Here is a 12,525-nt window from a genome sequence, read left to right on the forward strand (position 1 = left end):
GCAGTGTTGAACAGTGGAGAAGCTGAGCAGGGTGAGTGAAGTTCCTCATTCTAAGGGCCATTGAGGGAGAAATGAGAATGGAATGGATTAAGTCCTGCTGGAACACTGATACCCATTGGGAGGAGGCTGAAGTAGAAGGTCTAGTATATACAGCTGCTGCTAATATACATCTGTCTTGCACAATAATGCCAGAGGGTTTTGTACTATTAAACTTATTAAGATCAGCAACAGCTTGGAACCACTAAAAGCTGTAGTAGCCATATATTTCTTCAGTCATGACACACATGAGGGGACAGACTGGACATCTGGTATAATAATAGAGAATTCCATACCATTGAAATAAAGGTCAGTCTATCTCTAATAAAGAGTTTTAAAAATGTCTAAGCATTGCATTTATTAGTTTAAAGCCTTGGTGGTGCTCATTGACTTTGATATCTTGTTTTCTGTGAGGAAACCCATGTAGCGTGCAGAAGCTTAACCCTGAGTGTTCTCTCAACAGCCCTGTTATGGGTTGGTCATGCTGGGGTTTGTCTCTTACATCCCTGCAAGGTGTCTGGTACTAATCATCTGTTGTGTCAAATTGCTCTCTCTTAGCAAAACTGCAGGGTAGCATGTCTTGAAAGGTTAAATAAACATGGCTGGATTGAATTGCCAGTGCTGATTTTCTGTCTAATGCATTGCTGAGTGCAGGTGGCAGGGCCTCTGAATTCAATACAACACAAGTTTCTGCCATATTCAGCAGAACCATTGTGCTTCTAAGCTCCTGAATACTGAGCAAACTCACTTGGGAGATGAAATGAGGAATAACAGGAGCTTCACATCCCTGAGAACTGACTCTGCACTACTTATTGCTGATTTCCTAAAAAAGCATCCTGGATAAAAAGCAAGCGGTGTCTTCATGAGGAAAATCTTCTTCTTAGTTATAGCAGCAAATTGTTTTCCTTCCATCCACACTAGCAATAGTAGAAACAATAGTGTAGATCAGTCACAGGTGTTTCGTACCACCATACCCTCTAATTCTGTAGAATTTAATAACACTAACATTACATGCTAATTCCCAATCTATTTTAAAGTTCCTGGCATTGCTAGCACATGTGAAGCTGCTCCAGATTGGTGCTAGAGAAGTGATGGGAGATTCTTTCATTGTCTCACTACAGACAAGACCTCAGGATAATTATATTCTGCTGACTTTTTCCACTCTGAAGCCCGCTACCCTGTATTTGTCATGCCTCCTTGGTGCTTGTGCAAGCAAAAATGGTCAGGCAGTGCTCTGTGGATTACTCATACTGATTATATATAATAGCCTACTTAGAAATGTAGAAAGGTTTACATTTACAGCCTGATGTATCTTAAAAACACTAAATGAAAAAGTTCCATTTAAACATGGAAAATACCAGATGGTTTACGTCCCACTAAATTTCTCAGTGCTTCTCTAGGGCTGTACTGCACTTTGTGACAAAATTGTGTCCTAGAGAAAATAAAAAAATGCTACCAACCACAGTTCCCGCTAAGATGCGCGGCTGTGCGCACAAAATTCTTCCCCGCCCGCCTCCTCTGGAGAGCTGCACTGCAGCGCACACGCAGCAGGTGGCTGCTCCAGCAGGCAGGGCTGGCTGAGATGGTGTGGTAAGGGAGCCATTGGAGTGGGAAGCTGGGACCTGCCACGGCCACATGATAGTGGTGGTAAGGCTGGCTGCCATGGGGCGGGGGTGGGGGAAGGCTGTTCTGGCGGCTGGAGCTGGGAACGGGACCTGCCACATGGCAGGGTGGTGTGTGTTTGTGTTTGTCTGCTCCAGCAGCCAGGAACAGGATATGCCACATGATGGAGAGGGTGCAGGGTCTGCTCTGGCAGCTGAGAACGGGACATGCTGCATGGCGGGGAGGGGGATTGTTTTCTGCTGTGGCAGCCAGAAACGTGTGTGTGTTAATAAATTCGGTGCCATTGTGGCACACATCCCAACCAGCGCACGTGACCTCAATATCAGTGCACAAGCCAAACCTCACTCCCCTCTAAGATTTTCCAACCATGAGCAAACACTGCTGCCAACAGTCTTGTTAGCCAGAACAGGATCCAGTAAGCCCAGTTAGTCACTTTCTTTGGACTTCATGGGTTAGTATCTTTCACTAAATAAGCTCTTCTGTTACTGATCAATGATAACGCATTAGCCAGCGTGCTGTCTTTTGCAGTTTAAATTTTGCCTACTTTGCTGTGGTACAAATAGATATTACTGACAGAACTATAATTTTCATGTATTATATAACAGTGATCCTGGTCTCTCTGTAAAAGCTTGTAGTGCTTATTGCTCAATCTTTGGTTCTTATGGCTCTTCTACTTCATATTGATTGTGGTTAGGCATTTTTGTAACCTGATGAAAATGGTTACTGTAACAAACTACACCCAACAGTGTGTGCCTGTAACATGTTACCTTGGGTGTCTTGGTGATATGAAAATGGAGGTTGGGAATAGACTACTTGAGGTCCTTCCCACTCCCAAGAAAGTGGCATCTGCAGAAGGATGCCTTTCTACTTCAAAGACACATTGGGAGCCACCACACTGCCATGAACATATATAGTCCTTGCTGAATAAGGTTTCCTTTTACTTTTTGTGCTGCAAAGCCAGTAAAATACAAATGTTATGCCAAGGACTAGAATAGTGGCTAGAGCCAGACCCCTTGAATTTGGCCGTTTTGGGACAAGTTCTTTCTTGGCCATTGATTCACTGCTTGGCCAAAGGCAAAGACCATTAACATTTCCAAAACTCAGTTAATGTATGTGTAAATGGGCATAATAATACCTAGCCTCAGAGAAATGCTAGAGGCTTCGTGAATGTTAAGGTGATTTTAGAACTCTGGGAGGGAAGTACTGTAGGGCGGTCTAAACTTAACCATATTTATCCATGTAGCAGTAATGAATTAATAAGAATACCTCTCTGCATGGACTTGCATGTTCCTTCCAGTTGGTTTATGCTCAGTACATTGATCTTTTCCTCTCTTTCACCCTTTTGCAGGTGTACTTTTCGATTCCCTAGCACAGTCATAAAGATCCAATTCACATCTTTATATCATAAAGATGAAGTGAAGGAGGAAGCTTCATCACCTCCCCTTCGGCCGCTTTACCCTCAGATATCCCCTCTGAAGATACATATTCCGGAGCCGGATCTCCGGAGTTTGGTCAGCCCCTTGCCCTCCCCCACTGGCACTATCAGGTAAGGTTCCTGCTATATAGAGTGCAGAAAAGATTCTGGTCTTCTCTCCGTGTTACTATAGATTCCATCTATATTCTCAGGCACTAACCTAGAATTGGTTATCCAGAATACATAATATATGAAATATCCAATTAAAAATAGCACGGAAGCACGATATTTCGGATCATGGAAGCCATTTTCATTTGAACTGAAAAGTCCTGGGAGTGTGGGAGATAGAGATTTCAGATCTCCAATCATTAGTATAATATACATGGAGAACTAGATATTAAAGAATGAGAAAAGGGCATAGAGGGAAACTACATCTGTGATGGTCTAGGGATGATCTGCTCCATTAAGTGCTCTCTAGATGTGCATATAAATTCATTTGCCTGCTGTATTGCATTATTTATTGTTACAAATTTTATTTTAATTTCCGTAAGTTATATTTTTAATTGTAGCCAGCATGTCCCCCGAAGCTAGGGTAAAGGATAGGAAAGGATATTGGTTGGACAGTTGGCCCACTGATAGATTTCAGAGATTTGAGTGTTAATAAATGTGTTTTTCTATTATTAGGTTATTAATAAAGGTTCAGAAGCTTTGCTAATCAGAAAATCAAATAATTCTTTCCTTGCCTCTTAGTCAAGAGTTGATAGTGAAGAGGCAAAGTGTGATCTCAAAATACTACGCTTCCTTACTTGCACAAAATTTAGTACATGTATTGTTAAAATTTGGAGATATTATAGTTACATACTAAACTGCAGTTTAGAGATGTAAGCAAGTAGTCGACTACTCGCCCCCTCCTTTTGCTGCCTCTGTATCAGAGGCGGGGGGGGGGAGGCAGGAGTCCGTTCTGGGGAGAGCTGCCTTAAAAGCTGTTTTCCCCCAGGCACTGTCTCTGTGTTGCTGCCAGCTCTCCCCCTGTGTTGCTGCCTCTCTGAGACAGCAGCATGGGGGGAGCAGGGCAAGCTGCCGTGAAGCCAGCCCCAGCCACCATGGACAGGGGCTGCTACCAGAGTTGGGACCCCCCGCGGACAGGGGTTACTGGACTCAGCACAAGCCGAGATTGTACAAGACTGGCACACACGGATCTGGGACTGCTGCATCTCTTCATTTTAAATGCACTAAGAGCTGCAGCAGTCCCGGCTTGTGCCAGTCCAGGACCTACCCCACATTGTGGCTCTGCAGTTTAAATGTGATAGAAGCTGGGCTACCTGCACACTTGGCTCCTACTGTATTTAAACTGCAGAGCCTCAGTGGGAATAGCTCCTGGACCTGCACAAGCCAAAACAGAACACCTTTCCTTATCAACTATACAATCAGTCAATTACCTGCCTCTTAATAACCTTACTGCCGCTGTCAAAACAACTAAAGTGCATTTGAGGTAATAGCCTTGGTTGTTTTTTTTTCTTATTCACCAATTTGTAAAATGTGGAACTGTACAGTGGATTTCCTACTTGTTAGTGCTAATGAAGATAGAATATTAAAATTGGAATGACTTTGGTATCATGAAGGCAGTGTTTGGCTTTGCCTGGGATTGGAAGCACATTGCTTGGTTGGGTAAGCCTTTTTCGTCTCTGCAAAGTTGCACTGCCTTTAGTGTAGATACTCAAAAAGGAGGGGGCTGGAGCTGGGTGTGGTTCAAATTGTCAGTTCAGCCATCTTTTTAAGTTTATAGTCAGTCTCTCTCAAATGAATATAGTTGCAGTAGGGAGTTGGAAGAGGAAGGTAGTTTTGTTGCCAACATATGGTACCTAGTTTTCCATTCAGTCATTTTGTGTGTCAGGCAGCGCAGTGTGCCTTTCATTACTAACAGAGGGTGCACCTTTGACTCTGGCATATGTCTGCAACTGATACTTGACTCCACTAGATTTTTTTTTTTTTTTTTGCAAAGGAGGAGAGTGGAAATAGTAGTACTAAATTTTGCTCAGCTCCTAATAGAGCGTTCACCAAAGATAATTCATGTTTGCATCCATTTGCCGTAGCAAAAGCAAATCCGACAGTCTTCAAAAACCTCAAAAGACTTCTGAGGTTTTATTTGCCCAAACCCCTTTCGGTTTGTGTTCCTTTTGTAGGGGAGGAGCTGACGTGTTTGTAAACATCCCAGCTCTGCTCCTCACCCCCTAGTCTCTCCACCCTCGTATCCTGTCTGTCATGTTTCAGGAAGTGAATGAAATCGGTTTTATTTTTTTCCTTGAGAAAAAAGTGAGTGTTCTTCATAGAGCTAAGGAACTCCAGACTATGAATTGCAGCGTGGCAGCCTCCCTGTGTAGAGTCACCGTGCTGTAAAATTTTCTTAGCTGCAGCAAAGCCTTTGTCCCCTTTTGACGAATATGTTTTTAAGGCCTGGAGAGAACTCAGCTTAAGCCCTCACCCACCTTGTTTATTGGCTCCCTGTGTTGGGAGGAGGTTTTCATTAGCTCAGCTCCCCTCCCTTCCCCCATTCCAGTATTTACTTTCCAAATTTGGTGTGTGTTTGGCCTTCCCTTTCCTGATTGGCTGATGGAAAATTGTTGTAGTTTGTAGATCCTGGGTCGGGTTTGTTTCCTTTTTGGAAAGTAGCCCCTGCCGCTCCCCTTCTCCTCCATCCTTCCCACACTTTCTGTCTGGGTTAGTGGTACAGTACCTGCAGGAACAAACACTAGCAGGGTTCAAAACAAACAGTCCCCACCCTGCCCTTCTGACCCCATCTCTCTCTTGCTGCCTTTCTGTTTACATTTTAGCTTGCTTCTCTGCAGGTTCTCCAGGGCAGGCCTGGCTTTTTCCCCTCAAACATATTTGTTTTTCTCTCTGACAAGTGCACCACTTAGAGAGGGAATGAGCTTTATTTAAACAAAATTAAATCTTCCAGCCTTAGCAGTTGGGTGGTGTGAGACCCTTTCCGGATACTAGAGGAAATTTTTCCACTCTTTGCTTAGTCAGAGGTACTTTGTGTCCTGGAGCTACCATCTGTAAGTGTGGTTGAGTCCTGTGTTTTGAAGTTGTATGGCTTCAAGTAAAAATGTATTGTCTGGCAGCAGGCGCTGTAAGAGTCAGAGAGACATTGTTGTTGTTTCCTCTTGTTTCAGTTTAGAATTCCTTTAAAAATCTCTGCCGTGCTCTGTCTTGCTGGTGCCAAGGTGGAAAATAAAACCAGATAGGTCTCTGTTAATAGGAAGCTGATAAAAACAGCTTATCCATAAGATCACAGGAGCATGGCACTCATAGTTGGGCAGAAAAAAATCCTTTTCTGTTGATTCAGGGCACAGAATAACTTGTGTGTGAGATGAGACTACATGCTGTTAGGTGTATTTCACAGACAGGCTTTGGCCTGTCACAATAAATCTCAGGAGTTACGGGACTACCTTTGATGTATGGCTTTCCAGCTCTGGTGCTCCATTACAAACACCTTTTGACAACACATAGCTTATTGCTCCCCTTGAATTTCCTGAGCATTCTACAATATCGACTGAATTAAAAGACTTGGTTATGCCATATGTTAGTCCTATCCACCGTCAACACATTTTCAGGGTTCTATAACCAGATCTTCAGACTGGATTGTCTGTGTAGAGATGAAGTCTGATGTTGACACCCCAAGCCCCAGCAGGTGTGTACCAGCTCTTGAATTTCTGAACATTGTCATACGTGGTATGGGTCAGTAAGTTTGGCCACCCTAGCATAAGTAATGAAAGGCAGGATTTTAAAAATGTATTCATTGTTAATATAATCAGCCCATCCATATAGGCGAACTAGGCGGTCGCCTGGGGTGCCAAATGGTGGCACAATATCATTGAGAGGTTTGGAGGTGGGGGCGCCGATTGCATGGTTCGCCTAGGGTGCCAGGTCCTGGCAGCTAGTCTAGGGCCGCCCCTGCAGGTATAGCTTGTTAAGCGGGGCACATGAATGAATTGACTTGCTATAATGAAGTGTATTATGCGTATACTAAGGTGGTATTGAAAGTAAAGCTACTTTTATTCTAGTCTAATGTTTATATTTTTGCAGTGCTAATGATCTGTGTTATTGGAAGACGGTGTGCTCTAATAGTGGATGAAGATGAGTGTAGAATTCAGGAACTAAGTTCTAATCTTGGTCCAGCTACTGACTTCCCTCATGGCCTTAGACAAATCACTTAACATCTCTGCCTCTGTTCTCTCCTCCTACCCCCCCCACTCGCCTATGTTTGAAATTTGCGTAATGGCTATTTTCTAAAAGTGTGTATTAGATGAAATTGTGTATGATTCTTCAAATGTGATATGGTGTAGGAATGCAAATAGTATTATGTGCAATGTTGTATTGCATGTGTGAAAAAAGCTTGATGACCCTCGCTGCCTTGGACAGAATATAGACCAGCCCTACAGTTGATCTCTTTCAATCTAATCTAAATTAACTAGCCAATTAGCCTGCCATAAGACAGGATTTTCAGGTCTCTCCTCCATGTCAGTCTTCTCTCCTGAGCCTCCGGTCTCTCACTCCATCTCTCTCTCCTCCTCCACCTACTGCCTTTCCCCCCCTCAGCTCTCCTCTACCTTCTGCCTCTCTCTCCATCTCTTGTTTCTCTTCTCCCCCTTCTGCCTCTCACTCTCTCTCCGCTCTCCTCTGTCTTTGTCGGGGATGCACGCTTGTCCAGGCCCTGCCCCTGGGCATGTACGTCACCTCCCTGCCCCCCTTCGGCTCCTGCTGAATGGGGAGTGCGGACCCCAAACAGCCGCTTGCGCCACTTGCTCCTGCGCGACAGCCCGGCTGAGCGACGCAGAAGTCAGCCAAGTGCCACGGTGGGAGGTAACAGCACCGCTCAGAGGGAACAGCCAGTGTTTCAGCGTTACAAAGTCACAGACATTAGGCTACTATATATATGATGATTGGATTTAATCTAAATTAATGTTTTAGTCCACTAAGTGGTGTGGTGGAGAAAGCAAAGGTGTAATGCTAAGTTCAGTTATCCAGTCATTCCTGTTCTAGTTAGTGTATCTTTTGTTTACCCCATTACTCTGTATTTCAGGATCTCCCATGTTTTCCATTGTTCCAGCACTGCTAACAATTTTTGGTCGTTGAAGCACTCAGTGATGGGTACTTCCTGTGTTGTGTTGATCATTCATGTGGGAACTGAATACTCAGCGTGGTGACTTAGTGATTCCCCAGAATTGGTGGGAAGGATGATTAAAAATAGCAGGTGTTCAAGCTGTAAGCCAAATAACCTGACACACACAAATCATATTGCCAAGCTTCACCAGACTTGGGAATTCCTGAGCATGGTTTATTTCAGATGGATACCATTTGCTAGAGAAGAAGCTGCAGATGTGTCACTAGCAAAACAGGCACTTCCTCTTCCTTCTATCTCTCCTGAACTGTGCTTGAATAAAGGCAGAGAGATCTCACTTCCTTTTTGGAAGGGGAGCCACTGGAGCAGGGGAGGGGGGGGAGTATTAAGAGATTGAGTCTTTGTGGGTAGCTTAACTTTCCCTGTTTGACTTGTTTTGTTGGTTTGTTTTTCTTAGATATTTAACCAGGCAGACCTGTTCTCTGGTCTCCTTCACTTCAGAATCCAGCTTGGTTTGGCAGCCTCACCATTTATGATTACATTTCTGAACCTTGTCTAAAACATGCAGCATGCAAGAACATGCCTTTCTTTGAGCTATGTGTTCATGGTAAGGCTATGTGAGGCTGGGGAGGGAGAAGTGACAGAGGATTCCTTGCTCCTTCTGTCTGACTGGTGTAGCACAGAGACTGTTGCTTCTTAGTTGTTTTGCAAGCCAGAACACTGTACTTTGACCCAGTGCTTGTTTATTGCTTGTGGAAAAGGCTCCTACATCTCTTGGTGCCTCACATGGCGGCTCACAGAATGGAACGTTGTTGTGTCTGGGACTTTTAATTGGAGAAAATGAAGTTGCATTCCCGAGAGAACAAGCTGTTGTATTTGGTTTGGGAAGAGGGAGAATGGGAAAGCTTGGCTGTTGGCCATAAATGAGAATTTGCCATTTGTACCGGATGCCCTCTTAGGTAGGGATGCGAACATACTAGTCAACACACTAGTTGATTAGTCGATCCCTCCCACCCCCCTTGCTGCCTCTATCAAAAAGAGGCAGCGGGGGGGGGGGGGGAGAGGTGAGGGGCTTCAAAGCTGCAGCACTGCGTGGAGTCTGAGGCCAGATGCTGCTGCTTGGATATGCCATGTGCAGCCCTGGGCTTCACATGGTGTTTCAAAGCAGCAGCGCTGCATGAAGTCCCCAGCTGACCCCGAGCTCCATGCAGCACTGCCACTTTGAAACGCCACAGGAGCACGGGGCCAGTGGGGAACTGCTTGGCCCTGTGCTCCCCGCAGAGCTTTCGCCTTTGAAGTGTAGCAATAGCCCTGTTGCTAGACTTCAAAGGCGGAGGAGCTTTATCGACTAATTGAATAGTTGATGCAAATTGCATCAACCATTTGATTAGCCCATTAATCTAAATTTAACATACCTGCTCTTAAATTATGTCTAGTCTGTAGACATACCACACCAACTTAGTCTAGCCAGCTTGTGAAAAATGGTCATGAGGATGTGGCAGTTCAGGCAGCACACTTCCCCCCTACCAGTACATACCCATTTGTGCAGCCAGTTCCACCTTGTCCTCACTATTGTTTTTTCACAAACTCACTAAATTAAAGCCAGTGTGGATTTGTATATACAAGTTGCAACTCATAGCCCAGCTGCAGTGTAGACAACCTGGGCAGCAGCCAAAGCCCCAGCTGGGGAAGGCAGCCGAAGTCCCGCCTTTTCTGCCCAAAGCTAACCCCCTTCTATGAGACCATGCCCCTTCACAACCTTTTCCTCCATCCCTCAGCCAAGCCCCACCCAACCCTAGATGAGGGCTGGGGCACTGCATGGCCCCAGCCTTCCCCGGCGACATGGGAGCTGGACTGCCATGAGGCGTGGCCTCAGCCTTCCCTGGCCGCTGGGGAACCGGGCTGCCGGGTGGCTAGGCAATGTAGGCAGTTGTGGGAAGGCAATGCCTAGAGCTGTTCTATGTAAAGAACTTATATCGAAGTAGCTTTGTCTCCGGGATATGAAAAGTCCATGCCCCTGAGACATGACTATACCAATGTAACCCCTGGCACAGACAGTACTAGGTGCATGGAACACTTCTTCGGTCAGTCTGGCTGTCATCTCTCTGGGAGCTGGAGTGCCTGCACAGATGGGGAAATCCCCTCCTATCTGAAGTTCTACACTGGTGCAGCTGCAGTGGTGCTGCTGTAGTGTTGCGTGTAGACCTACCTTTGGAGAGACAGGAGCAAGGAAGATGGACAGCGTAGCATGGGGAAAGATTGCTCCGTTGCTGTCTTTGATATATCTACTTTGTGGATTTCATTTTCTGAAATGTCAGACTCCTTTCACAAAGGCTGCACACATGAATGCACATACGCACATGTTCAGTTCTTTTTTTTTTTTTTCCAAAACCGTTTTTCCCCCTCTCCTTTAGCAGTGAATGTGCCAAGTCTAGTCATTTAGGATCCCAAGAGGATATTTTGTTCTGCTGCTAGGGAAGACAAACGTGTATTGTATTCCCTGAGTACCTGGCTCAAATAGAGTCCTAGAATTGGAAGGGACCTCGAGAGGTCATCAAGTCCAGTCCCGTGTCTTCATGGTAGGACCAAGCACCATCTAGACCATCCCTGACAGATGTTTGTCTAACTTGCTCTTAAATATTTCCAGTGATGGAGATTCCACAACTTCCCTAGGCAATTTATTCCAGTGCTTAACCACCTTGACAGTTGAAAAGTAGTTCCTAATGTCCAACCTAAACCTTTCTTGCTGCAGTTTAAGTGCATTACTTTTTGTCCTGTTTTCAGATATTAAGGAAAATAACTTTTCTCCCTCTTCCTTTTAATAACCTTTTCAATACTTAACAGCTTTTATGTTCCCTCTGTCTTAATTTTTCTAGACTAAACAAACCCAATTCTTTCAATCTTCCCTCATAAATCATGTTTTCTGACCTTTATTCGTTTTTGTTGCTTTTCTCTGGACCTCCAGTTTATCCACATCTTTCCTGAAATATGGCACCCAGAACTAGACCTAGTACTTTAGTTGAGGCCTAATAAAAACAGAGTAGAGTGGAAAAATTACTTCTCCTGTCTTGCTTACAACACTCCTATAATATAACATTAACATAGCCCAGAATGATGTTTGTTTTTTTGCACCAGTGAAACACACTGACTTATATTTAGTTTGTGGTCCACTATGACCGTAGATCAGCGATGGGTAGCCTAGGCTAGTGAGTAAGCTGCAGGAGTGGCCTTCTATCTCAGTGGGTTGCAAGATGATCCTCTCTCTAGAGAACATCACGTTTACGACTATCTTGCTAACTGTGCTTGCGAGCCATGAGCTCTTGCAACCCCTCCCACTGTGAAATCATCTTCAAACTTTGTAAGTGTACTTTCTATGCCATTGATGAAGACATTGAGCTGAACCGGACTCGGAATAATCCCTGCAGACCCCACTCATTAAGTCCTTCTAGCATGACTGCAAGCCAATGATAACTATAGGTCGGATTTCCCTTGCCTGGCACTATCAGGACCTGAGTGGTGCTGAACAATGGAGTTTGCCGAATGAGGGGAGGTCAAGGCTCCCTATCCGGCTGTAGGCTCTGCTGCCAGGTAGGGCTGCACTCCTTGCTGCCTGCTGCTGTCTCCAGTCCTCTACCATGCCAGGCCTGGCCAGGGCTGTGCCCTCTCCCTGCTCCCATGGCATGGCCCAGGCTGTGCACCCAGCTGACTCCAGCCCCGGCTGAGGCTGCACTCTCCACTGCACTGGCTCCAGCCAAGGCTGTGCTTCTGAACCTGGCCAGACAAGGCTCTGTGGTCCAACAATATTCCTGGTCCTCCTGCACCATGGATGTTGCTGGACCAGAGATTCCCGGATTTTAGAGGTTCAACCTGTATTCTCTAGGGACGGTGATCCACCCACCTTATAATAGCTCCATGTAGGAGGTATGTCCTAGTTTAATAAGGTTATGCAATATTGTATCAGATGCCTTTCTAAAGTCTAGATATACCACATCTACCACTTCCCCCATTGTCCGCAAGGCTTGTTTCCCCGTCACAGAAGGCTGTCGGGTTGGTTCTACATAATTTGTTCTTGACAAATCTATGCTGTTACTTAGCACCTTGTTATCATGTAGATGTTTTTCAAATAGATTTCTTAATTATTGTCTTTTCTGGCACAGAAGTTAAGCTGACTGGTCTGTAATCTTCTGAGCTGTCCTCATTTCCCTTATAAATGGGCACTATATTTGTCCTTTTCCATTTTTCTGGAATCTCTCCCGTCTTCCATGATTTTTCAGAGATAATGGCAATGGCTCAGATACTTGCAGGGCTAACACTTCAGAAGGTATCT

The 12,525-nt window shown here is 45.0% G+C and overlaps 1 protein-coding gene across 3 annotated transcripts in view; it reads left to right on the plus strand.

Annotated features, from left to right (window-relative positions):
- FOXK1 (forkhead box K1) overlaps window positions 1-12,525 on the plus strand; it is a 79,951-nt gene that overhangs the window by 38,384 nt on the left and 29,042 nt on the right. For all 3 annotated transcript variants that reach the window (XM_075899642.1, XM_075899643.1, XM_075899644.1), the window contains exon 2: window positions 3,008-3,205. In XM_075899642.1, the coding sequence (XP_075755757.1) occupies window positions 3,008-3,205 (198 nt within the window). The remainder of the gene's footprint in view (window positions 1-3,007; window positions 3,206-12,525) is intronic.

Source organism: Pelodiscus sinensis, chromosome 16 (genome assembly GCF_049634645.1).
Source record: "Pelodiscus sinensis isolate JC-2024 chromosome 16, ASM4963464v1, whole genome shotgun sequence".
Classification (NCBI taxonomy): Eukaryota; Metazoa; Chordata; order Testudines; family Trionychidae; genus Pelodiscus; species Pelodiscus sinensis.